Here is a 23,469-nt window from a genome sequence, read left to right as displayed (position 1 = left end):
GCATGGACCGTGAGGGAGGTACTGGATCTGATCGCTGTATGGGGAGAGGATTCAGTGCTTGCAGAACTTCGTTCTAAAAGACGAAATGCAAAAACTTTTGAAAAAATTTCCAAGGGCATGATGGAGAGAGGCCACAATAGGGACTCTGAGCAGTGCCGCGTGAAGGTCAAGGAGCTCAGACAAGCCTATCAAAAATCTAAGGAGGCAAACGGTCGCTCCGGGTCAGAGCCACGGACATGCCGCTACTACGCCGAGCTGCATGCAATTCTAGGGGGGGCTGCCACCACTACCCCACCTTTGTTCGTGGATTCTGGGTCGGGGATAGTCTCGACGCCTGAGGATTCTGCCGAGGGGGTAGAGGAGGAGGAGGAGGAGGAGGAGGATGAGCTTGCAGAGAGCACACAGCACTCCATTCTCCCCAACAGCCAGGATCTTTTTATCACCCTGACTGAAGTACCCTCCCAAGCCTCCCAAGCCAGTACCCAAGACTCTGACCCCATGGAAGGGACCTCAGGTGAGTTTACCTTTTAAAATATAAAACTTGTTTTAAAAGCAAACAGTTTTTAATGATTACTTTGCCTGACTTTGCATTCGCGGTCAGTTCAGCTACTGGAAAAGTCTGTAGCTACTGGAAAAGTCTGTTAACGTGTATGGGGATGGAGCGGAAATCCTCCAGGGACATCTCCATGAAGCTCTCCTGGAGGTACTCCGAAAGCCTTGCCAGAAGGTTTCTGGGCAGTGCATCCTTATTCCCTCCTCCATGGTAGGACACTTGACCACGCCATGCTTGCAGCAAGTAATCTGGTATCATTGCCTGACAAAGCCTGGCAGCGTATGGTCCCGGTGTTTGCTGGCATTCAAGCAACATCCGTTCTTTATCTTGTTGTGTAATCCTCAGGAGAGTGATATCACTCCTGGTAACCTGGTTGAAATACGGGAACTTAATTAAGGGGACAGAGGTGGCTGTTCCTACTGGGCTGTTTGCCTGTGGCGGAAAATAAATCCTTCCCTGCAGTTAGTTTTTCGCGTTTGGCTAGCAGGGATCTTCCCTGTTACCAGCCACGCGGTGGGGGGAGGGTACCGTGATCATCCCAGAGAATTCATGGAGAAGGGGGGGGGGTCGGCAGCGGGGGGGGGGGAGTTTGGTGCCTGCAGGGATCTTCCTGCAGGGTTAGTTTGTTTTCTGGTGCTGCTGAATGTTAACAGAAAAACCGCAGCACTCTACTTGCCTGAAGGGGCCCAGACAAGCCCCACCACACTGCCCCCCCCCCAACTGGCTGAGATTGGCCAGGCTTCTGCAGCACTCTACAAGCTATGCTTGGTATGTGGGAAAGGAGGGCGCAGAAGCTTACCATGGCCGCATGCAAGCCGAATTCTGTTGCCCAGACCTGTGATCTCTAGCAGCAAAGCCACAGGCACTCAGCATTAAGAGGCAAAATGCGACCTTGCACAGAAATCACATGTGCTATGTAATGTGAACAGTGTTGGTCACCGTGAAAGAGTATAAGCATTGTTCTGCAAAATGTAGCTTTTAAAACAATTCTCTCTTTTTTCCCCTCCCTACAGCAGCTGCAAATTCCTCAAGCCTCCCTCCTCCATCCCGAAGGTTATCACAGATAAGGCGTCGTAAGAAGAAGACGCGGGAGGACATGTTTTCTGAAATTATGCAATCCAGCAGGAGTGACAGAGCTCATCTGAATGAGTGGAAGGAAACAGTTTCAAAGTATAGGAAAGAAGTCAGTGAACGTGAGGACAGGAGGGACCAACGTGAGGAGAGGAGGGACCAACGTGAGGAGAGGAGAGACGATCGAGATGAGAGATGGCGGCAGGAAGACCAGAGGATGAAGGATGCAACGCTGGGGCTGCTCCGGCGTCTGGTGGAGGTTCAGGAACGGCTGCTGGAAAACAGACTGCCGCTTCAGCCCCTGTTCCACCCTCCCCCCTCCCCATGTTCCGTATCCTCCTCACCCAGACGTGTAAGAACGCGGGGGGGGAGGCTCCGTACACCTTCCCATTCCACCCCAGTAGACAGCCCAAGCAAAAGGCTGTCATTTTTTTAACCTTTTCTTTGTGGCTTTTTCCTTCCCAGCAATCCTCCTCCCAAATACCACCCGGGTTCCCTCCCTCTTTTTCTAATCTATTAATAAAGAATAAATGATTTTTAAATGATAGTGACTTTATTTGGTTTGAAAGAAAGCTGGGGGAAGGGGCAGGGTGGGTTCCTTACAGAAAATCAGTCAGTAAAGGGGGAGGGTATTCATGAAGGAGAAACAAACAGATATTTCACACGGTAGCCTGGCCAGCCATGAAACTGGTTTTCAAAGCTTCTCTGATGCACAGCGCTTCATGGTGTGATCTTCTAATCGCCCTGGTGTCTGGCTGCGCGTAATCAGCAGCCAGGCGATTTGCCTCAGCCTCCCACCCCGCCATAAAGGTCTCCCCCTTACTTTCACAGAGATTGTGGAGCACACAGCAAGCAGAAATAACAATGGGGAGATTTCTTTGGCTGAGGTCAGAGCGAGTCAATAATGAACGCCAGCGGCCTTTTAAACGGCCAAATGCACATTCTACCACCATTCTGCACTTGCTTAGCCTGTAGTTAAACAGCTCCTGACTTCTGTCCAGGCTGCCTGTGTATGGCTTCATAAGCCATGGCATTAAGGGGTAGGCTGGGTCCCCAAGAATAACTATGGGCATTTCAACATCCCCAACGGTTATTTTCTGGTCCGGAAAGTAAGTCCCTTGCTGCAGCCCTTTAAACAGAGTAGTGTTCCTGAAGACGCGAGCGTCATGAACCCTTCCCGCCCAGCCCGCGTTGATGTTGGTGAAACGTCCCTTGTGATCCACAAGTGCTTGCAGCACCATTGAAAAGTACCCCTTGCGGTTTATGTACTCGGTGGCTTGGTGCTCCGGTGCCAAGATAGGGATATGGGTTCCGTCTATTGCCCCACCACAGTTAGGGAATCCCATTGCAGCAAAACCATCCACTATAGCCTGCACATTTCCCAGAGTCACTAACTTTCGTAGCAGCACCTGAGTGATTGCTTTGGCTACTTGCATCACAGCAGCCCCCACAGTAGATTTGCCCACTCCAAATTGATTCCCGACTGACCGGTAGCTGTCTGGCGTTGCAAGCTTCCACAGGGCTATCGCCACGCGCTTCTCAACTGTGAGGGCTGCTCTCATCTTGGTATTCTGGCGTTTCAGGGCAGGGGACAGCAAGTCACAAAGTTCCATGAAAGTGCCCTTACGCATGCGAAAGTTCCGCAGCCACTGGGAATCGTCCCAGACCTGCAACACTATGCGGTCCCACCAGTCTGTGCTTGTTTCCCGGGCCCAGAATCGGCGTTCCATGGATAGAATCTGCCCCATTAACAACATGATCTCCAAAGCACCGGGGCCTGTGGTTTCACTGAATTCTGTATCCGTGTCTGTGTCCATGTCCTCATCATGCTGCCGCCGCCGCTGCCTCCTCTCCTCGTTTTTCTGGTCCTGGCTGAGCATAAACTCCACGAGAACGCGCGAGGTGTTTGCAATATTCATGAGTGCTGTCTTGACCTCAGCGGGCTCCATGCTTGCCGTGGTATGGAGTCTGCAGTGTTCACCCACCCAAGAAAAAAGGCGCGAAAATGGTTGTCTGCCGTCCGTTGCTTTCATGCAGGGAGGGAGGGAGGGAGGGAGGAAGTGAGACTGTACCCAGAACCACCTGCGACGATGTTTTTTGTCCCATCAGGCACTGGGATCTTAACCCACAATCCCAATGGGCGCGGGAGACTGCGGGAACTATGGGATAGCTATGGATTTGCTACCCACAGTGCAACGGTGCAGAAATCGACGCTAGCCCCGGTACTTGGACGCACACCATCGAATTACTGTGCTAGTGTGGCCGCATCCATTTCGACTTTATACAACCTGTTTTTCAAATCCGAATTATCTAAATTCGGATTAATCCCGTAGTGTAGACATACCCTAAGACTCTTTGTCTCTAAGGTACGTCTACACTGCAGCTGGGAGGTGCGATTCCCACCACAGACAGACACCTGCTTCCTCTGCTCAAGCTAGTGCAATAAAAGTAGTGGTGTAGCTGGGGCAGGGGCTCAAACTAGCCACCCAAGTACATACCTAAGGGGGTCCAGGTGGGTTTGTTCTCAGGTATGTAACCCAAGCTGCTGCCTCTGCTACCCCAGCTAGTGCTACACTGCTAGTTTTAGCATCCTAGCTCCAGTAGAGCTATCACATGTCTACCTACCTCCACGGGGAAGCTTGCTCTCAGCTGCAGTGTAGACGTACCCTGAGAGAGGTTTAAATGTTACAGATTCCAGGGGCACAGAGCTGGGGTGACTGTTCAGAATTCATCCCTGACATTTGCACCTAGGCCGGAGGCAATGAGGGTGGGTCACTGACATGTAAAATCACCAGGGTCAGGGACTGATCTGGGAGATCCCCAGAGAGCCCTCGCCTGGGACAGGTGTGGTCAGGCGATGGAGCCACTTTACCACAGCAATCAATGGCCATTCATACCACGCTGGCTTGTTTTCCTTAATATGTCCCATTCACAGTAGTGTCTGAATGCCCCAACTGAGATGGGGACCTCATTGTGATGGGCACTGGATATGCCAATAGTGAGGGACCGTCCCTGCTCTCCAGAGTGTATTACAATCTAAATTAACCAGACAGCTCCACGGGTGCCAGCCATGGTGTGAACGTGGTGTGGACTGGCTGCTGGCATAGTGACATCCAACCCTGCTCAGAGCCAGGGCAGACGAGGACTGAGGGGGAAATCCCTTCCCTTCTGGTGCATGGTAGGCAGCAGTGAGGCTTGTTACCTCCTCCCCACTGCCCCGTGCCATTGTCACTGTGTGTCACTCACTCACCGTCTGATTTATGTCTCCTATTCCCCAGACCAAGCTACGATGATGGGGAAGGTTCCCTCGTTCTCCCCCGGCTCCACAGTGAGCTCCGCTCTGCCCGGCTACGTCGCTCTCTGCCTCACTCTACAGGTTCACAGGCTGGCGTCAGGTAGGAGCTCCAGCTTCCTTGCTGGGTTTGCTGCTGTTACTATTGCTGGTCATCACCGTTCATCTCACATCACTGCCTTGTCTTGTAAACCACGTCTGCTCAACCTGCCCACAACTAGCCACATGGAGAAACCACAGGGCATTGCTGGGTCCCCAGTAGCCATGTTTGCTACCTATACGCTATCTTGTCAGGCCTAGCTACACACATGCTGCTGCTGTGACTGGAGGCGTCTAAGACAAAACATGGTGAGCGCCATTACAGGGCTCACAAATTATTTAAAGGGACACTACCAAATTCCTATAGACTGCACTGCCAGACCGACTGTAAGTTACAGATCAGACTCTTCAGCCACAAACAGATCACGAATCCCCGACTCTCTGGTTATGAAATGAAAACCCACGAGTCGTTCATACTGCACTAGGCACATCTGACTAGGGCTGAGCGCGAGACCTCCTCACACAATGAGGATGGGAGGATATTTGCTGGATTTTTCATTCTGTACCCTTGGTGAAGGCCTTATCATGTCCCACTCCACGCCCGGGGGCTGTCTGCAGAGCTACTTGGGCATTTTGGTTCCCTCCTGCTGTGGTTTCTGTAACGATCTTGGGGCTCATTAAACAACAACTCAGTGAATGGGAAAGGAATCAAACTTTTAATAAAACAAACTAGACAGTTTTTGTGGTGGACTCCGGTGCACAGTTACACTGCATTCTCAACCTCAGATTCCCGGGCACATCTCTAAATTCTGTTGTTCATAATACTGTCCCTCATGAAGGAGCATCTCTAAGTTATAGTCTTCTACAAACATATCTCTATATTTTCCCGCTTGAAAAAACAATGAACTCTTATATACATATATAGAAACATCTAACAACTACCTAATAACACATGCATTAAATTCTCAACCCATCTAGTACATTTCCATAAATCCCATGTGTCAATTACCTAGAGAGTTGAGGTCACCAGCACCTCTCTCTGGAGTGAGTCTTTACCTCTCACTTTCCTCAAATTCCCCTCCTCCAGGCAGGTTAGCAAGTCTCTGAGTCTTTCAGGTCGTTTAATCTCCTTCTCTGATCTTCTCAGTATCAGCCTTTCATTGGAGTCTGAGTTGTTCTCTTGTTCCCTGTTAGTTTCTCCTTTGTCTGTTGATGATAAAGGATCAGTCAGTTGGGAAATGCCAGAGTCCATATTGACTGTCAATGTGTTGGAACTTTCTGGGATTATTCATAGATCCCTTTGATTGTATCAAAATGTGTCCCCTTGATTTGTCTGGACTACAGTCCTATGGCAAATTGCCTAAAATCTACAGTAGAAAATCGCAGCCCATTATTGCTAAAGACTTCATCTGGAATTCCATGTCTGGAGAGGATTCCCTTCATGGTGGCTATCACTGACTTACTATTAGTACTGTGCAGTGTGCAAATTTCTGGATGCAGAGAATAATCCTCTGTGACTATTAAATAATCCTTTGATTGCCAGGTAAATACGTCAGTGCCTGACTTCTCAGAAGGCCTTTGTGGAACTGGATGAGGTCTCAGTGGCTCTGCTTGTTCCCATGGCTTGTATTTCAAGCATGAAAAGCAGTTTCCTACCACTTTAGTGATGATGTGATTGATCCATGGCCAATACAGCACTTCTCATGCTCGTTGTTTGCACGTAAGGCCTTTTTGGCATGCAATGTTCCTCCTGTTTAGTCAGTATTTTACTTCATGCTTTCACCTTCTTCAAACTTAAAGTTGTTATAAATATCCAATGCTTCCGCCTCAACAACAGGCAAAAAGATCGATAATTTCACTTTATCATTTTTCTACAAAAACAAACCAGTTTATTAGAAAGGAATAAAACTTTTAATAAAACAAACCAGAGAGCTTCTGTAGTGAGTTGCTGAACACGGCTGCACTCTGTTCTCAACCCCAGGTTCCAGGTCACATCTCTAAATTCCTGTATTTCACAGGGGCCAACTTTCAGCTTTCCCCGAGGGGTGCTCCACCCCTGCTCCGTCCTGAGACCCTGCCCCCACGCCGCCCCTTCCCCAAAGGCTCCACCCTTGCTACCCTCTTCCCACCCCAGCTCAGCCCCCTCCCCTGAGCACGCCCTGCCCTTGCTCTGCCTCTTTCCGCCCCTGCTCCTCCCCCTCCCCCCAGCACCTCCTGCCTACCACCGAACAGCTGATCAGCGGCAGGTAGGAGTCACTGGGGGGGAGGAGCTGATCTGCGGGGCCCTCTGAACAGCTGATTGGCAGGTGGGTGATGAGCACCCACTATTTTTTCCCATGGGTGCTCCAGCCCCGGAGCACCAACGGAGTTCGCACCTATGGAATTTATAATACTGTTCCTTATGAAGGAGAGTCTCAAAATTATAATCTTAAACACATCTCTACACGCCCCAGCAGGAGTCACTGTGTTAGGTGCAGCTGTATTGAATGGTGGAGACATTAGCTGGAGCAGCTTGGTAGAACTGTGCTTGTGATATGAGGAGATCTGTGTCTGAGTCCCCCACCCCAGCGCGTGATGAAAGGAGAGAGGTGCAGGTGTACCTTGAGGAATCCTGCATCCCTCAGTTCAGCCCTGAGCTGTGTAGTTGTGTCAGTAGCAGGGCTCAGGGGTCTGCTTGCCATGGGGATTTGTCTGTGTGTTTAATGCTGGGTAAGGGAACATGTAGTGCTCGATGGAATCCTGGGAGTGAGGGTGAAGGGCTTGTAAAAGGGGGTGAAGGTTTGTAAAAAGTAACAAGTGTGGGGCTGTTTCTGGGCAGTCGCTCAACATTGAGGGCAGAACAGGGTGGGTAGCAGCTCAACTAAAACAAATCTTCCCTTGGCAAGGAAAAGGTTTGTGTGCTGCAGTTGTCATGTGCCCTGATCCCTGAGTGACGTGCTCTATCTGCACAGGCAGGGTGTGAGTCTGTGCGCCATGAGTGTATCAGGTCATCGCTCAAACAGGGCAGAGTTAAGGTCACTTTGGCATGTACCTTAATTCTGCATTTGCTGGTTTTCAGAGGCCTGAGTTTTGCTGAACTCAGTTTTCTGGAAGGACCTGAGATACCACTGGGAACCTTAACTCTGCAGTAGCAAAGATTTTATCAGTGACTTTCCTTCCTAGTTTCTTGAACAGAAAGGACTCTTTGTAGTAGACAGTTGTAGTTCTCACTTAGGTTTGCAGTTGATACACAACTGTGGTTAGATAATAACAAAAAGCACTAGCTTTTCTATAGTTTTTCATCAATAGAGCTCAAGGAACTTTATTCATTATTCCTATTTTACAGATGGGGAAACTGAGGCACAGATCAGTGACGAGACTTGCCCAAGGTCACCCAGCAGACCAATGGCAGAGCCAGAAATAGTCCAAGTCCAGTGGTCTCTCCACTAGGCCACATGGTTGCCAAGTTGTTTCTCAGCACTCCTTGCCCCACCTATACATTTTGTTACAATGGAATGGGGATAACAGTCAGGGTTTGAAGTATTTGCAGTGTGTAGTTGCTAACAGGGCTGGTGAGAGAAATCTGAGACACAGTCTATGGGTAGGTCTACACTTAGCTGGTAGTTCGGCAGCGAGTGATCGAACTTCTGGGTTCGACTTATCGCATCTTGTCTGGACGCGATAAGTCGAACCCAGAAGAGCTCGCCGTCGACTGCGGTACTCCAGCTAGACGAGAGGAGTACCGCGGAGTCGACGGGGGAGCCTGCCTGCCGCATGTGGACCGAGGTAAGTTCAAACTAAGGTACTTCGAACTTCAGCTACGTTATTCACGTTATTAGATAATAACAAAAAGCACTAGCTTTTCTATAGTTTTTCATCAATAGAGCTCAAGGAACTTTATTCACGTAGCTGAAGTTGCGTACCTTCGTTTGAATTAGGGGGTTAGTGTAGACCTGGCGTGTCTCTGCATCGGGACAGTTCTGTGGTGCTAACAGTGACTGGAAGTGTGAGAGAAAACTACTGAATCTGTCTCCTTCTCCACCCCCTGCTGCATCATCCCTCACAACATGTAGCCCCCCCTTTCTCCTCCAACATTCCAGCTCTCCCTCCCCTTCCCACACCATCAAGCCATTAGTTAGCACTGTAGAAGCCTTTAATATGTAAGATGTTGCTCCTTGCTGTCTCCAGATCAGGTAGACATAGCTGCACTAGCTCTGATCGAGCTATCATGCTGTAAAAGGTAGAGTGGACACAGTGGCATGAGCAGCCTCCCTGAATATGTACTTAGGGCCCTGGCCAGGATCATACCTGGAGAGCTAACCTATCCCCCCACTCACACCACCACAGCTACGCTTTCTCAAGCTAGCTCAATCAGAGCTAGTGGGTACATGTCTACCCACACTGGAAATTATACCTCCAGCTCAAGGTGTAGATGTCCCCTCAGTGTTACCAGCTCACAGAATTTTATCACAAGTCTCATGATAGTTGATGTGTTTCTTGAAGCCACAGCTCCCGGAGGCCTGTGATTAGCTGAGAATCTCAGCTTTCATTTTGCTTTAAAGTAAGTTTCTCTCCCTCATGGTTGCAGATAAATACTTGGAAGTGTGACCCAAGTGAACTTTAAAGGTTCAGAAATCAGAAGGCAGAGAACAACCCCAATGTTACCATTTTTAAAAAAAATCTCTTTATTTTTTAAGCCAATCCTCTCATTTTTCGGGGGGCTGACTCCTGATTTTTGAACAATTCAAAGATGGGAATAAGCACCCTGCTGCACTTACATTCTTGTCTGTCTTGGTTCCTCTCCAATTTAATTTTCTTTTCCCCCTGATACATTTCACAGAACAGTTCACAGTGAGGGGACCAGGCCATCCAATCACTGCCTCCCTAGGTGGGGAGGCCGTCCTGCCCTGCCACCTCTCCCCCAGGATGAGCGCTGAGAACATGGAGCTGAGGTGGTTTCGATTCAAGTTCTCTGCAGTTGTGCACCGGTATAAGGATGGGCAGGATCAGTATGGACAGCAGATGCCAGGATATCAGGGAAGGACAGAGCTGCTGAAAGACAATATCACCAGTGGGAGTGTTTCCCTGAGAATACGCGATGTCCAGCTTTCTGACCATGGACAGTACACGTGTTTCTTTCAGTCCAGTGACTCGTATGAAGAAGCCTTAATGGAACTGCAGGTGGCAGGTCTGTAGCTTGTTTTACCTCACTAGCAGTGTAATAAATGGGGCAGGAGAGCTCCTGGTGAGAGGACTCTGGATGTTTCTCATTCACACATTGATACCCAGAATTCCCTTTCAGATTCCAGTTATTGAGCAGCAGGGGCAGCAGCTGCTCTCTGAGCATGAACTGGAGGAATTTCACACCTGTGCTCTGCACTCTGCATATTTTTCTAATCTTGGCTTTGTTTTAAATAGAATGGAATAGAGTTAAAACATTCCTCAGCCATTAAAACAGCCCCACAATTCCCATGTCCCAGGCTTTATGTCTATCAGGTGACTCCAAGTTTTACTTATTTAAATGTACAGTGTGTTCTGTAGAATGTTCCCAAGATGTTTCTTTGTTATGAACCAGAGTTGGGTTGGTGCAGAGTGCTGTGTCTCCCAGTGAAGTGTCTGAGCTGCTCAGCATTTCTCAGGAGCTGGCCATGTATTTTATTTATTTATTGACTGCAGTTTTCTTTGTCAGCTTTCTCTTGGAATTGCCTTATTATTTTCCATTGTGGATAAACTCAGGATCTAATTTCCATAGGTAGAAATCAGTATTGGGTAATTCTAGAGAAGGGAACAGATCTCCCAACACTCCAAGAAACACTTGTCATGTATTTTTCATGTAGTTCCCAGTGACTCTGGGTTCTGGGGATGTAGAGGGAGAATTAATTCATTCCTTCTGCTCTTTTCTTTTGCTAATTGTGTAGAATTAACACAGATTCATTCCATTCTTCTCTAGTTTCAGGCTCTGACCCCCACATCTCTGTTGATGGTTACCATGATGGAACAATCTGGGTTGTGTGTCGATCAGCAGTCTGGCACCCAGAACCCAAGGCTCAGTGGAGAGATCACCTTGGGCAGCTGCTACCATCTGCCTCTGAAAAAATATCCAAGGAGGCCAATGGCCTATTTCACAGCCAGATTTCTATTGTTATAACAGAACATTCCAACCAGAACTTGTCCTGTTCTGTCAAGAACCTGCCTCTTAACCAAGAGAAATTATCAACAGTTTCCATAGCAGGTCAGTGTCCACCCACACTGCGCCGGGGATAGAATGGATGTGGCAGATGCTAGTGGGAAGTGTGTATGATGGTGTGTTTATTGCTCACTCCTAGTTATATATTTTTCTAGATACTGCATGAGCCTCTCTTCTACTGTCTCTGGAGGGCTTAGAATCATAGAATACCAGGGTTGGAAGGGACCTCAGGAGGTCATCTAGTCCAACCCCCTGCTCAAAGCAGGATCAATCCCCATGTAGTACATGCCAAAAAACTAAATCAATGTCACAGAACCACCAACGACCCAGGCCAGCATCCCAGACCAAGGTAGCACTCCCACTCACTTAGCTGAGAGCTCTGCCTGAGTAAAGGCTGAGGGGGCCAAAATGTCACTTTATATTAAATTTCACAGAAGTCAAGAAATTCAGATTTAGAATCTGCACAGCCCCTTTGATCCTGATCTCCCCGGAGCATGTACTTTCTGCTGTTGCATTATAGAATCACGCAAATGGGCCCAATTCTTCACACACAAATCAATGGGAGATTTGGACACAAGTATATGAAATATCATAGATCCAAAGTTGTAGAGGAGGAAGTGCAGGGAGCCTTTATATTGTTCACTTTCACCACTGTCATTTCTCATGATTTTATAGTGAAACTCCTGATATTGTCTATTTCAATTAAAGCCTCATCTACTAGAATTGCAGGTTTATAGAAGAATCTCAGCTTTACCTGGAAAAATGTTTCTAACAGTCCTGATTGCACAGAAAAGCTTGAAAATGTGACCCCCTAAAGGCTCACAAACCAGAAGGCAAATACAAAGTAACGTTTATTATTTTCTAAAATCTCATGATACAGGGGGATTCATGACTCTTGAACACTTGGTCTGGCAATGCTGCCTATAAAATATTTTTGTTAATATAGAATTATTGTAATCAATGAACAATAATCACCTGAACAACAACAAAGTAGCACCAGTGATATTTGAATGAAGGAGATGAAACCTTCTTTAATAAAATCCATTAGTGGGGCTAGAGCCCTCTCACAGCAGCACTGGCCTCCCTCACAGCAGGCAATTGGCAAGGCCACCCCAGAACAGTTTTACCTTCACTTTCCATTCCCACAGCCTCTCTCGCAAACCTCACCCATCTGCACCCAGGCAGTAGCAGAGGGGATCCCCATTGCAATATTTAGAATGTTGTTTGTCTCAAATCTACATTGTTACAGTTGCTGAACAGGCTGGGTATGGCATTCCGGAGTGCAATCCAGACCAGTGTGGGGCTGTGTCACCCCTGCCTTCCAAGCTGGGGTACCACACAATGCTTTGCTGTTGTGGTTCCTAACCTGGGCTCCTCACAAACAGCCTGCAGGTCACACTTTGAGTGTCTTTGTACAGCCACAGCCCTGTCCAGCAGCCCCAGCTGCCTTGGTTTCCATATTCAGGGTAACCCCAACACATTCCGAATCCTGGATTTTTCCCCAGAAATGTGTGTTCTGCACTCTCCAGCCCTCTCCTGGACAGTCCAGATATATTAGGTCTGTTGCCTTTCTAAGGGGATCAAGATACAGACTGTCACCTTAAATGGAGTTACCCACACAGTTGAGAACACTAAATTAGTTTTGATTAAAGAGTAAAATAAGTTTATTTAATTACCATGAGATAGATTTAAGTGAGCACAAATATTAAGGCATTACAGTCAGAAATGGTTACAACATAAATAAAGATAATACACGGCTGTGACCTTGGTTGCTGAGGAGACCACACTGAGATTGCTCAATCAGGGCAAACGAGCCCGAAAACTGGTTGTCTTTTCTATATTTAGATTTTTTTTTACTGAAATATGTCATAGATTTATAGATTTCAAGGCCAGAAGGGTAGATTATGATCATCTACTCTGACCTTCTGAATAAAAAAGAAATTCTGTATAGACTGAATGTGTAAGCTGCAGGAGAGGAGGGGAGGACTGCACTCCGAATGGCAGGAGCAGGCTCTCTGGGGTGCTGCTGCTCCACACATGCCTGCACATTGGCAAGGACTGACCAGGTCCAGTTTGGTTGCACCTAACAGGTTTAACAAGGTCAAAGCCCTGAGCAGTGACGCTAAAATACAGGGAGTTATTTGCTGCCAAATACACAAAGACCTCAGGGAGCAAGATAACAGGAGCAGGAATCAGAGTGAGAATTTCTTCCTAACACAGTCTGCAGAGCGCGGAGGACAGGCCACCAGGAACAACATCAAGGGCCAGTGCTCAGCCCAGCCATGACTAGGGCTCTAGTTTTGTACCTGTGCTATTTTGCTGGTGAAAACATCTGTGGGGACACTGGGGTTAGTTGAATGTCTAAGCTCCTGATTGCACATGTTTAAAGGATACATCCCTTGGTGAAAGGGCATTTTCACTCAACTGTTCTGGTGCCATCTCAGCTTAGAGTTCAGAGTTTTCCATTTAGGAATCTCTAAGGGAATGAACATTTTCCTGCATTTGGTGACCCACTTGATGATGAGTTTGTAACCAGCAAGGCTCCCCCTTCCCTTGTGTCCTTGGGGGAGGTCACACTGATGTATTGTGGCAACTCTCCATCTGGCCCTGGCTTAAAGTAACTCTGGTTTCACTAGGTTTCCTGTTTCTTATTCATTGTTTTCTAATAACTCTGACATTAAAGAGTGAGATTTTCAGATGCACCTCAGTAAAGTAACTTGAAAATCTCACCCCCACAGTCTCTGGTCCTGCCAGGCCCAGCTACAATACAATTACAGCCATGGCAGGGTGTCACCCAGACCCAATTACAACACAGTTCCAATCTGTAGTGTAGTCCGGATGTCAGCTCTATTTCAGAGCTAGGATAAGGCTAGGACTCTCACTGGCTTTGTAATAAAGCATGGAGGAGCTGTATCTCACCATGACATCCTTCGGGAGCTCCCATAGGATTCCTTCAGCCAGTCATGCAGTGTTGTCATTGATCTCCAAAATCCAGCATTTCCCCTCACTGGCCCAGATTCACAAAGAGACAGAGATATTGTGAGACTGAGCATTGCAGTGCTTAACTTTTAGGGACCTAGAAAATCACTGGAACAACACTGGGATCCACAAAGCTGAGTTAGGCACCCAGGCTCCCTGTACAATAAATGAGGAGAGACAGGTACCTAAGACCAGGATCCACAAAAGCAAGTACACAAGGCTGGGAGCTGCCTTAACTAGCCCCTGGGAGATGCTGATGAGAAGGGTGTTCCATAAGCCCTGCCCCTGTCCCAGAGTTCAGTGTCAGATGCAGGGAGGCACCTATCTCTGCTTGTGATCCACGAACAAGAGCCCCTCACCTGGGGTCAGGCAACTTAGGCAGCTAAGTTGTTTCTTGTGAGAATGAGCTAGGTGCCTGCTTCACCCTGCACAAAATGGCCAGCAGAGGAGGAACCCTCCTTTTGTCTTTTCACCCAGTGGTTCGAGAAAGAAGGGATTTGAAGAGGGGTTTCCCCCTTGCAGGGGAGTGCTGTAAGCCCTGAGCTATGGGATACTCTGAGGTGGGTCTCTCTGTCTCTCCTGTTAAAGCTGATACACTTTGGATAAATAATTAAAGGGACACAAGAGCAGGGCACTGGTCTCCCACATGGATGCCCTAACCACCCGGCAATGGAGTCACTAGTACTGCCTCTTTCTCTGTCCCAGGGACTAGTAAGTAGATAATACAAGCTGGAACAGCTTTAACTGACAAAATTGAGGGTGCCCCGGACACCAGAATGTGCCTATCTCAGTGGTTACCACATGCCCCTCAGCTAGGAAAGGTCCCTGTTCAAATCCTGTCTTCCTATACAGGAGAAGCGGGGGAACTGAACTAGGCCCCAACATCTTGGGTGAGTGCTCTAACCACTAGGCTGGAAGATATAAGATGGGTGACTCTACCTCCTCTGGCTGGATTGTGAATGGAGACTGATAGAGATCGGTGTCTGGGTGCCTAGAGCAAGGCAGCAGTGAGCATGCCCAGAGGCATGTAGGGAACTTTTACCCTGAAAGGTCAGGCACTGAGTGAGTTTAGGTGCCACAGGTGACAGCTGAGCAGAGGGTTTTCCAGGTTGCAGTGGTGCCTAAAATTGCAGTTTAGGTGTTTAAGTGCCATTGTGGATCTGGGCCTCCATGTTTGTAAACTAATGGTACTTTCCTTTGCAGAGCTGTTTTTCCCAAGGGTCAATCCCTGGATGGTGGCTCTGGGTGTGATCCTGGCTCTCCTGGCTGTTCTCATTGCCCTGGCCAGTTACTGTGTCTGGAGGCAACACAGAGCGAAAGGTAAAGTGACAAGAAGGGAGAATTCAGTGTGACCAGAGGGACAATGTCATTAAAAACAAACCACGGGAATGAATTGATTCAGTTAATTAATTCAGTTTTCTAAAAAGAGCCTAGAACTATGGGAGATGGACAAAGGCTAAGGGAGAAGGAGGGGTTGAATTAATTATTATTCAGAAACAAAAAAGCTTCATTTAATGTGAGTTACAGTTGCTCTAATCAATAAATGGAACCATTAAAAATGAGGAAATACAATGTAAAGGATAAAAAGTCAAGTACAATTTCTAATAAAACAACACAAATTATATCTGATATTTTTAGAAAATTAAACACCATCCTTAACTCCAACCAAAATACATCCTAAAGTATTGGTGTTAATATTTACTTTCAATGTTAATAACTATTGGTTTACACTAATTGTAATTATTTTAATGGCCATTAAAATGACCAAAACATTTGGTTAAATAGTATCATTGTTACAGTCATTGTAAAGATGACTCATTTCAGACACATTTTTTATTTATTATATAAATATATTATATTTACCATCTGAATATAATGTTTGTAATACATGGATATTGGATATTTAACAAATTCATTAATCAATATTTTGGTTGGATTTAAGGATAGTGTTTAATTCCCATAAAGAACGGCCCTCTTTCAAAATGGCCATCATAGATTCATAGATTCTAGGACTGGAAGGGACCTCAAGAGGTCATTGAGTCCAATCCCCTGCCGTCATGGCAGGACCAAATACTGTCTAGACCATCCCTGATAGACATTTATCTAACCTACTCTTAAATATCTCCAGAGATGGAGATTCCACAGCCTCCTTAGGCAATATATTCCGGTGTTTAATCACCCTGACAGTTAGGAACTTTTTCCTAATATCCAACCTAAACCTCCCTTGCTGCAGTTTAAGCCCATTGCTTCTTGTTTTATCCTTAGAGGCTAAGGTGAACAAATTTTCTCCCTCCTCCTTTTAGATACCTGAAAACTGCTATCATGTCCCCTCTCAGTCTTCTCTTTTCCAAACTAAACAAACCCAATTCTTTCAGCCTTCCTTCATAAGTCATGTTCTCAAGACCTTTAATCATTCTTGTTGCTCTTCTCTGAACCCTTTCCAATTTCTCCACATCTTTCTTGAAATGTGGTGCCCAGAACTGGACACAATACTCCAGCTGAGGCCTAACCAGCTCAGAGTAGAGCGGAAGAATGACTTCTCGTGTCTTGCTCACAACACACCTGTTAATGGATCCCAGAATCATGTTTGCTTTTTTTGCAACAGCATCACACTGTTGACTCATATTTAGCTTGTGGTCCACTATAACCCCTAGATCCCTTTCCTCCGTACTCCTTCCTAGACAGTCTCTTCCCATTCTGTATGTGTGAAACTGATTGTTCCTTCCTAAGTGGAACACTTTGCATTTGTCTTTGTTAAACTTCATCTTGTTTACCTCAGACCATTTCTCCAATTTATCCAGATCATTTTGAATTATGACCCTGTCCTCCAAAGCAGTTGCAGTCCCTCCCAATTTGGTATCATCCGCAAACTTAATAAGTGTTGTGATAGACCCAGGCCAGTTGGGTGTAGCAGAAGGCAGATATACTGGCCACTGGATTAACAGTTTCCTGTTACCTGACTGACTAGAGCAGGGGCTGCTCCAGGCTAATGAGAACACCTGACTCCAATTAACCTGCAAAGAGTCAGGTGAGGCCATTATGCTAATGTGAACACCTGACTCTAATTAAGTTCCCTCTGATACTATAAAAGGGCTCACTCCAGTCAGGCAGAGGAGAGCTAGGGAGTCAGAGGAGAGGAAGTGTGGCTGAAGGGCTGGCTAATGAAGACACCCTCAAGTCATTGGTAAGGGTGAAGAAGGGAGAAGCAGGAGAGCTGTGGGGAAGTGGCCCAGGGAAATGTAGCAACTCTGGCAGTGAAAGGTTGGCTGCCAACAGCTGCTACCATTAGGGTCCCTGGGCCGGAACCCGGAGTAGAGGGCAGGCCCAGGTTCCGCCCAGCCCACCACTACAGGAACACCTCATAGGAGGGGAAGTCAGGCCCCTGTCAGGACAGGAGGCTAAACTGTTTTGGTATGAGGCTATAAGAGCAACAGAGACTGTGGGAGTTCTCTCACAAACCTCCTTGCTGGCTTATGATGAAAAGGGCTCAGTAGACTGTACCCTGGCCCTAGAGAGAGAGAAGAGCTACCTGGAGGGTTGCAGTGAGCCTCTGAAGCTAGCTAAACCGCCTGGAAGCACAGGACCCACAGGGACAAGGTCTGAGTTCTGCCACAGTGTACTTTCTATGCCATCATCTTCTACTGTTCTCACAGGGACTGAGGTCAAAACTTGCACAGGTTTAGTTGGCCATTTTCAGAAGGGAATGTATCGTTTATTGTTCCCATGGGACTGAGGTTACAGGCTGCCCAGAACAAATACCGCTGTGACTTTGTTGTCACTGGAAACAAGGGGATGCAAGGGTTCACTTTGGGGAAAAAGCGGACCTTAACTCAGAGCCACTGTAACCTAGTCCCATTGAGAGCAATGGGAGATGGCAGCCATTGTGAACAAGGGTAGTTCTGTGTGAGTGTCTCTGAAGGAGAAGATTTTATGCACCAGCCTCTGCTGACAGATCAACTTCCAGTTATGAAAATACTGGCAAAAAAGACCATTAATCCTATTTGTTTTCAAATGCTGCACATTGCACCAGATCTCCTGCTCAGAGTGGGCAAGAGGGGGAGACTAGGGGTGTGTGTATGCAGCAAAATACAGGGTGCAAGAGGGAGGGGGATTTGGGGTGTGTCTTGGGGAATGTAAGGAAGTGCAAGAAGAAGGGGGGATTAGGAGGATGTGGGGAGGTAGGGGAAATCTGGGCTATACACTCTGGCTGCTTTGAGCTGCTCCGGTGATGCAAAGAAGCTGTAAACCCAGTTCAACTGGCTGCTTTGTGCTGCTCCAGAGTGGGGTAAAACAGCCACAGTGTGCTGGTGAATCTGGCCATAACAATAAATACAATAAAAAATATGTATAATTGATACTTCATACCTTCAAATATTAGAAATATCACATGGTACCATTCTCAATTTCTTTAAATTTATGAACAGAATTTGTAAATAAAAAACAAAACAAATTAAAAAAAACAGTTAAAATGGAGCTAAAGTTGAGAGAACATATTTCAATATGTTACAGGGATACTGTAATTATCCTAAAACCAAACATCATAAATCCAAAAATTCATAATTAAGGTTAAACTTGAAAGAAATGCAAACATGCTATGGCCTGGAAATGCACTGTTAGGACACGCAAACAGCCTTAACTCTGCCCTGTAGTGACACCATGAGTCCGGGTCCAGGGAGTAGAGAGAGAAAAAAATCTCTTTAAAGATCAGTTTAATTTAATCTGGACCACAAACACTACAATGTCTTAACCATAATCATATGGGTATTGAATTGTATTACTACGTTATAGCTTTGTGTTACTACAAACAGGAAATGTTCAACAATTGCACAAAAAAGAGGAGAAAAAAGCAATAAAATACATGGTATTAAGTCCTCTATTGCCACCTTTTTCCTGTGTCTGTGCTGACAACACCCTCTCTCTCTCTGTCTGTCTGTCACGCTCTCTCTCTCTCTCTCTCTCTCTCTCTCTTTTGACCAGCACCTTCTGGATGTCTTTTTTATTTGTTTGTTTTGAAGAGCCAGAGAGGGGGTTGCCAGTTAAGATACACTTAACATTCCTTAAACTTCTTTAAACTTAAAACCCAAACCACCCCCTGATAAAAACAAAACCTCAACAAAGAAACGAGCTGCAGGAGTAAAAAGAGAATGCAGGCAGAAGTCCAGCAACAGAGTGGGGTTTTTCCAGTTTATTGCACCAATGCAGCATGTTTGATTATCTGCCCTATGGGCAGGTGGCGTATGTGTGCATCCGGTGCAAGGAGCTCCTGGTCCTCAGAGACTGTGTACGGGCTTTGGAGACCAGAGTGGCTGAACTGGAGGAGCTAAGGGAGACAGAGTGGTACATAGATGAGACTTTCCGGGCAGAGTAGAAAGGTCCCGCCCCCAGTCTGACAGCCTCTGTGCTGTTGAGGAGGATGAAAGTCTCAGGGAAGGAGAGCATCCAAGTAGAGCAGAGGGAAATGATCCCATAGTTGGGACCCTCCTTCCAGATGATGTTGTGGTATCCTCTTGCACTGAGGATACCACTCTGGGGGAGGGAACTCTAGTTATTAGGAAGAGATAGGTATTGGTAATTGGCGATTCAATCATTAGAAACATAGATAGCTGTGTTTGTGATGACCAGGAGAACCGCATGGTGAGTTGCCTGCCTGGTTCGAAGGTTGTGGCTCTCTTGAGACATCTAGATAGATCTATTTATAGTGCTGGGGAGGAACAAGTGGTTGTGTTACATGTAGGCACCAATGACATAGGGAGGCGTATGAGAGAGGTAGAGGTCCTGGAGGCCAAATTTAGGCTTTTTGGCAAAAGATTGAAGTCCAGGACGCCCATGGTAGCATTCTCTGAAATGCTTCCAGTTCCACGTGCAGGGCCAGTTAGACAGGCACAACTGCAGGGTCTCAGTGCGTGGATGAGACGAAGGTGTAGGGAGGAGGGGGTTAGATTCATTAGGAATTGGGGAAACTTTTGGGAAAGGGGGAGCCTATACAGGAAGGATGGGCTCCACCTAAACCAAAATGGAACCAGATTGCTGGCACTTAAAATTAAAAAGGTCATTCAGCAGTTTTTAAACTAAGGGCTGGGGAAAGCCGACAGGTGCAGTGGAGCATGTGGTTCGGACAGAGACATGCCTTAGGGGAGGATCTACTAATGGAGATTCTCTATGTCCTAGTAAGGAGGAGAGGATGGAAGATGATAAAATACAGGCAGGATCTGATGAGAAACAGTCACATGAAAAAAGTCCCATTCAATTACATCGTGTAATGGCAGACAGCTAAAAAGTGACAAGTTTTTAAAGTGCTTATATACCAATGAATCATAGAATACCAGGGTTGGAAGGGAGCTCATCTAGTCTAACCCCCTGCTCAAAGAAGGACCAATCCCCAGACAGATTTTTACCCCAGTTCCCTAAATGGCCCCCTCAAGGATTGAGCTCACAACCCTGGGTTTAGCAGGCCAATGCTCAAACCACTGAGCTATCTCTTCCCCTCAGTGCTAGGAATCTAAATAATAAGATGGGTGAACTAGAGTGCCTCGCATTAAATGAGGATATTGATATAATAGGCATAACAGAAGCTAGATGGAATGAGGATAATCAATGGGACACAGTAATCAGTAGCATAACTAGGGCGGGAGCAGGGGGAGCTGTGGAAGCGGGGCCAGCGCTCCGGCCGGGGGAGCGGGGCTGAGGGCTCCCAGTGCTCTGGCTGGCACAGCAGGGTCACGGGCTTCCATCGCTCTGGCCGGGAGAGTGTGGCTGGGACTCAGGGTGTTCTGCCCGGGACTCTGGCCCTGAGAGTGTGACCGGGGGTCTTGGCGGCCCGGACAGCGCTCCGGATGGGGAAGTGGGGCCTGCTCTCTTCCCAGAAGAGCAGGCCGCGGGCTCCCGGCGCTCCGGCCGTGAGAGTGGGGTTGGGACTCAGGATGCTTTCCCCAGGATTACAGCCCTGAGAGCGTGGCCGGGGGTCCGGATGGAGAAGCGGGACCGGCGCTCTGCCCAGGGGAGCGGGGCCGCCGAAATAAGAATACTTACCCCAGTTCCGTTTTGGCGGCATTTCGGCGCATGTGCAGGGCCGCCGACATTTTTTTTTCTGGCGGCCCTGTGCATGCGCCGCTCTGCCTTTTGGTGGCATTTTGGCGCATGCGCAGGGCCGCCGAAATGCCTCTAAAGGACCGGCGCCTTTTTTCTCCACCGCTCCTCCTCGGCAGCAACCCTGGCTACGCCACTGACAGTAATACCAGGGTATAAAATATATCGGAAGGACAGAACAGGTTGTGCAGGTGTGGGAGTGGCACTATATGTGAAAGAAAGCATAGAATCAAATGAAGTCAAAGTCTTAAATGAACCAAACTGTACCATAGAATCTCTACGGATAGTAATTCCATGGTCTAATAATAAGAATATAGCAGTAGGGATATATTGCAGACCACCTGACCAAGGATATGTTGCTGACCACCTGACATGGGGATAGTGAGATTAGAGAGGCTATTAAAATAAAAAACTCAATAATAATGGGGGATTTCCACTATCCCCATATTGACTGCGGACATGTCACCTCAGGATGGGATGCAGAGATAAAGTTTCTTGACACATTAAATGACTGCTTCTTGGAGCAGCTAATCCTGGAACCCACCTGAGGAGATGCAATTCTTGATTTAGTCCTAAGTGGAGCACGGGATCAGGTCCAAGAGGTGAATATAGCTGGACCGCTTGGTAATAGTGACCACAATATAATTAAATTTAACATCCCTGTGGTGGGGAAAACACCACAGCAGCCCAACACTGTAGGATTTAATTTCAGAAAGGGGAACTACACAAAAATGAGGAAGTTAGTTAAACAGAAATTAAAAGGTACAGTGCAAAAAGTGAAATCTATGCAAGCGCCATGGAAACTTTTAAAAGACACCGTAATAGAGGCTCAACTTAAATATATACCCCAAATTAAGAAACATAGTAAGAGAACCAAAAAAGTGCAATGGTGGCTAAACAACAAAGTAAAAGGAGCAGTGAGAGGCAAAAAGGCATCCTTTAAAAAGTGGAAGTTAAATCCTAGTGAGGAAAATAGAAAAGAGCATAAACTTTGGTAAATGAAGTGTAAAAATATAAATAGGAAGGCCAAAAGAGAATTTGAAGAACAGATAGCCAAAGATTCAGAAAGTAATAGCAAAAATAACTTTAAGTACATCAGAAGCAGGAAGCCTGCTAAACAGCCAGTGGAGCCGCTGAACGATCGAGGTGCCAAAGGAGCTCTCAAGGATGATAAGGCCATTGCGGAGAAACCAAATGAATTCTTTGCATCTGTCTTCATGGCAGAGGATGTGAGGGAAATTCCCAAACTTGAGCCATTCTTTTTAGGTGACAAATCTGAGGAACTGTCCCAGATTGAGGTGTTATTAGAGGAGGTTTTGGAACAAATTCATAAACTAAACAGTAATAAGTCACCAGGACCAGATGGTATTCGCCCAAGAGTTCTGAAGGAACTCAAATGTGAAATTGCAGAACTACTAACTGTAGTCTGTAATCTATCATTTAAATCAGCTTCTGTACCAAATGACTGTAGAATAGCTAATGTGACACCAATTTTTAAAAAGGGCTTCAGAGCTGATCCTGGCAATTATAGGTCAGTAAGCCTGACGTCAGTACCAGGCAAACTGGTTGAAACTATAGTAAAGAACAAAATTGTCAGACACATAGATGAACATAATTTGTTGGGGAAGAGTCAACATGTTTTTTATAAAGGGAAATCATGCCTCACCAATCTACTAGAATTCTTTGAGGGGGTCAACAAGCATGTGGACAAGGGGGATCCTGTGGATATAGTGTACTTAAATTTTCAGAAAGCCTTTGACAAGGTCCCTCACCAAAGGCTCTTAAGCAAAGTAAGCAGTCATGGAATAATAGGGAAGGTCCTCTCATGGGTTGGTAACTGGTTAACAGATAACAAACAAAGTGTAGGAATAAATGGTCAGTTTTCAGAATGGAGAGAGGTAAATAGTGGTATCACCTAGGGGTCTGGGCTGGGACCAGTCTTATTCAACGTATTCATAAATGATCTGGAAAAGGGGTAAAGAGTGAGGGGGCAAAATTTGCAGATGATACAAAACTACTCAAGATAGTTAAGTCCCAGGCAGACTGCGAAGAACTACAAAAGGATCTCTCAAAACTAGGTGACTGAGCAACAAAATGGCAGATGATACTCAATGTTGATAAATGCAAAGTAATGCATATTGGAAAACATAATCCCACCTATACATATAAAATGATGAGGTCTGAATTAGCTGTTACCACTCAAGAAAAAGACCTTGGAGTCATTGTGGATAGTTCTCTGAAAACATCCACTCAATGTGCAGCGGCATTCAAAAAAGCAAATAG

At 46.6% G+C, this 23,469-nt stretch overlaps 1 protein-coding gene across 1 annotated transcript in view; it reads left to right on the top strand.

The window, feature by feature from the left end:
• The window catches only part of LOC117886939 (butyrophilin subfamily 1 member A1-like), a 38,348-nt gene that overhangs the window by 1,086 nt on the left and 13,793 nt on the right, over nt 1–23,469 (top strand). The window contains exons 2-5 of the mRNA XM_034789107.1: nt 4,903–5,019; nt 9,775–10,122; nt 10,885–11,166; nt 15,304–15,420. Coding sequence (XP_034644998.1) covers nt 4,914–5,019; nt 9,775–10,122; nt 10,885–11,166; nt 15,304–15,420 — 853 coding nt within the window. The 5' untranslated portion in view covers nt 4,903–4,913. The remainder of the gene's footprint in view (nt 1–4,902; nt 5,020–9,774; nt 10,123–10,884; nt 11,167–15,303; nt 15,421–23,469) is intronic.

Source organism: Trachemys scripta, chromosome 14 (genome assembly GCF_013100865.1).
Source record: "Trachemys scripta elegans isolate TJP31775 chromosome 14, CAS_Tse_1.0, whole genome shotgun sequence".
Taxonomy (NCBI): domain Eukaryota; kingdom Metazoa; phylum Chordata; order Testudines; family Emydidae; genus Trachemys; species Trachemys scripta.
This window is presented reverse-complemented; position numbering and strand designations above follow the sequence as displayed.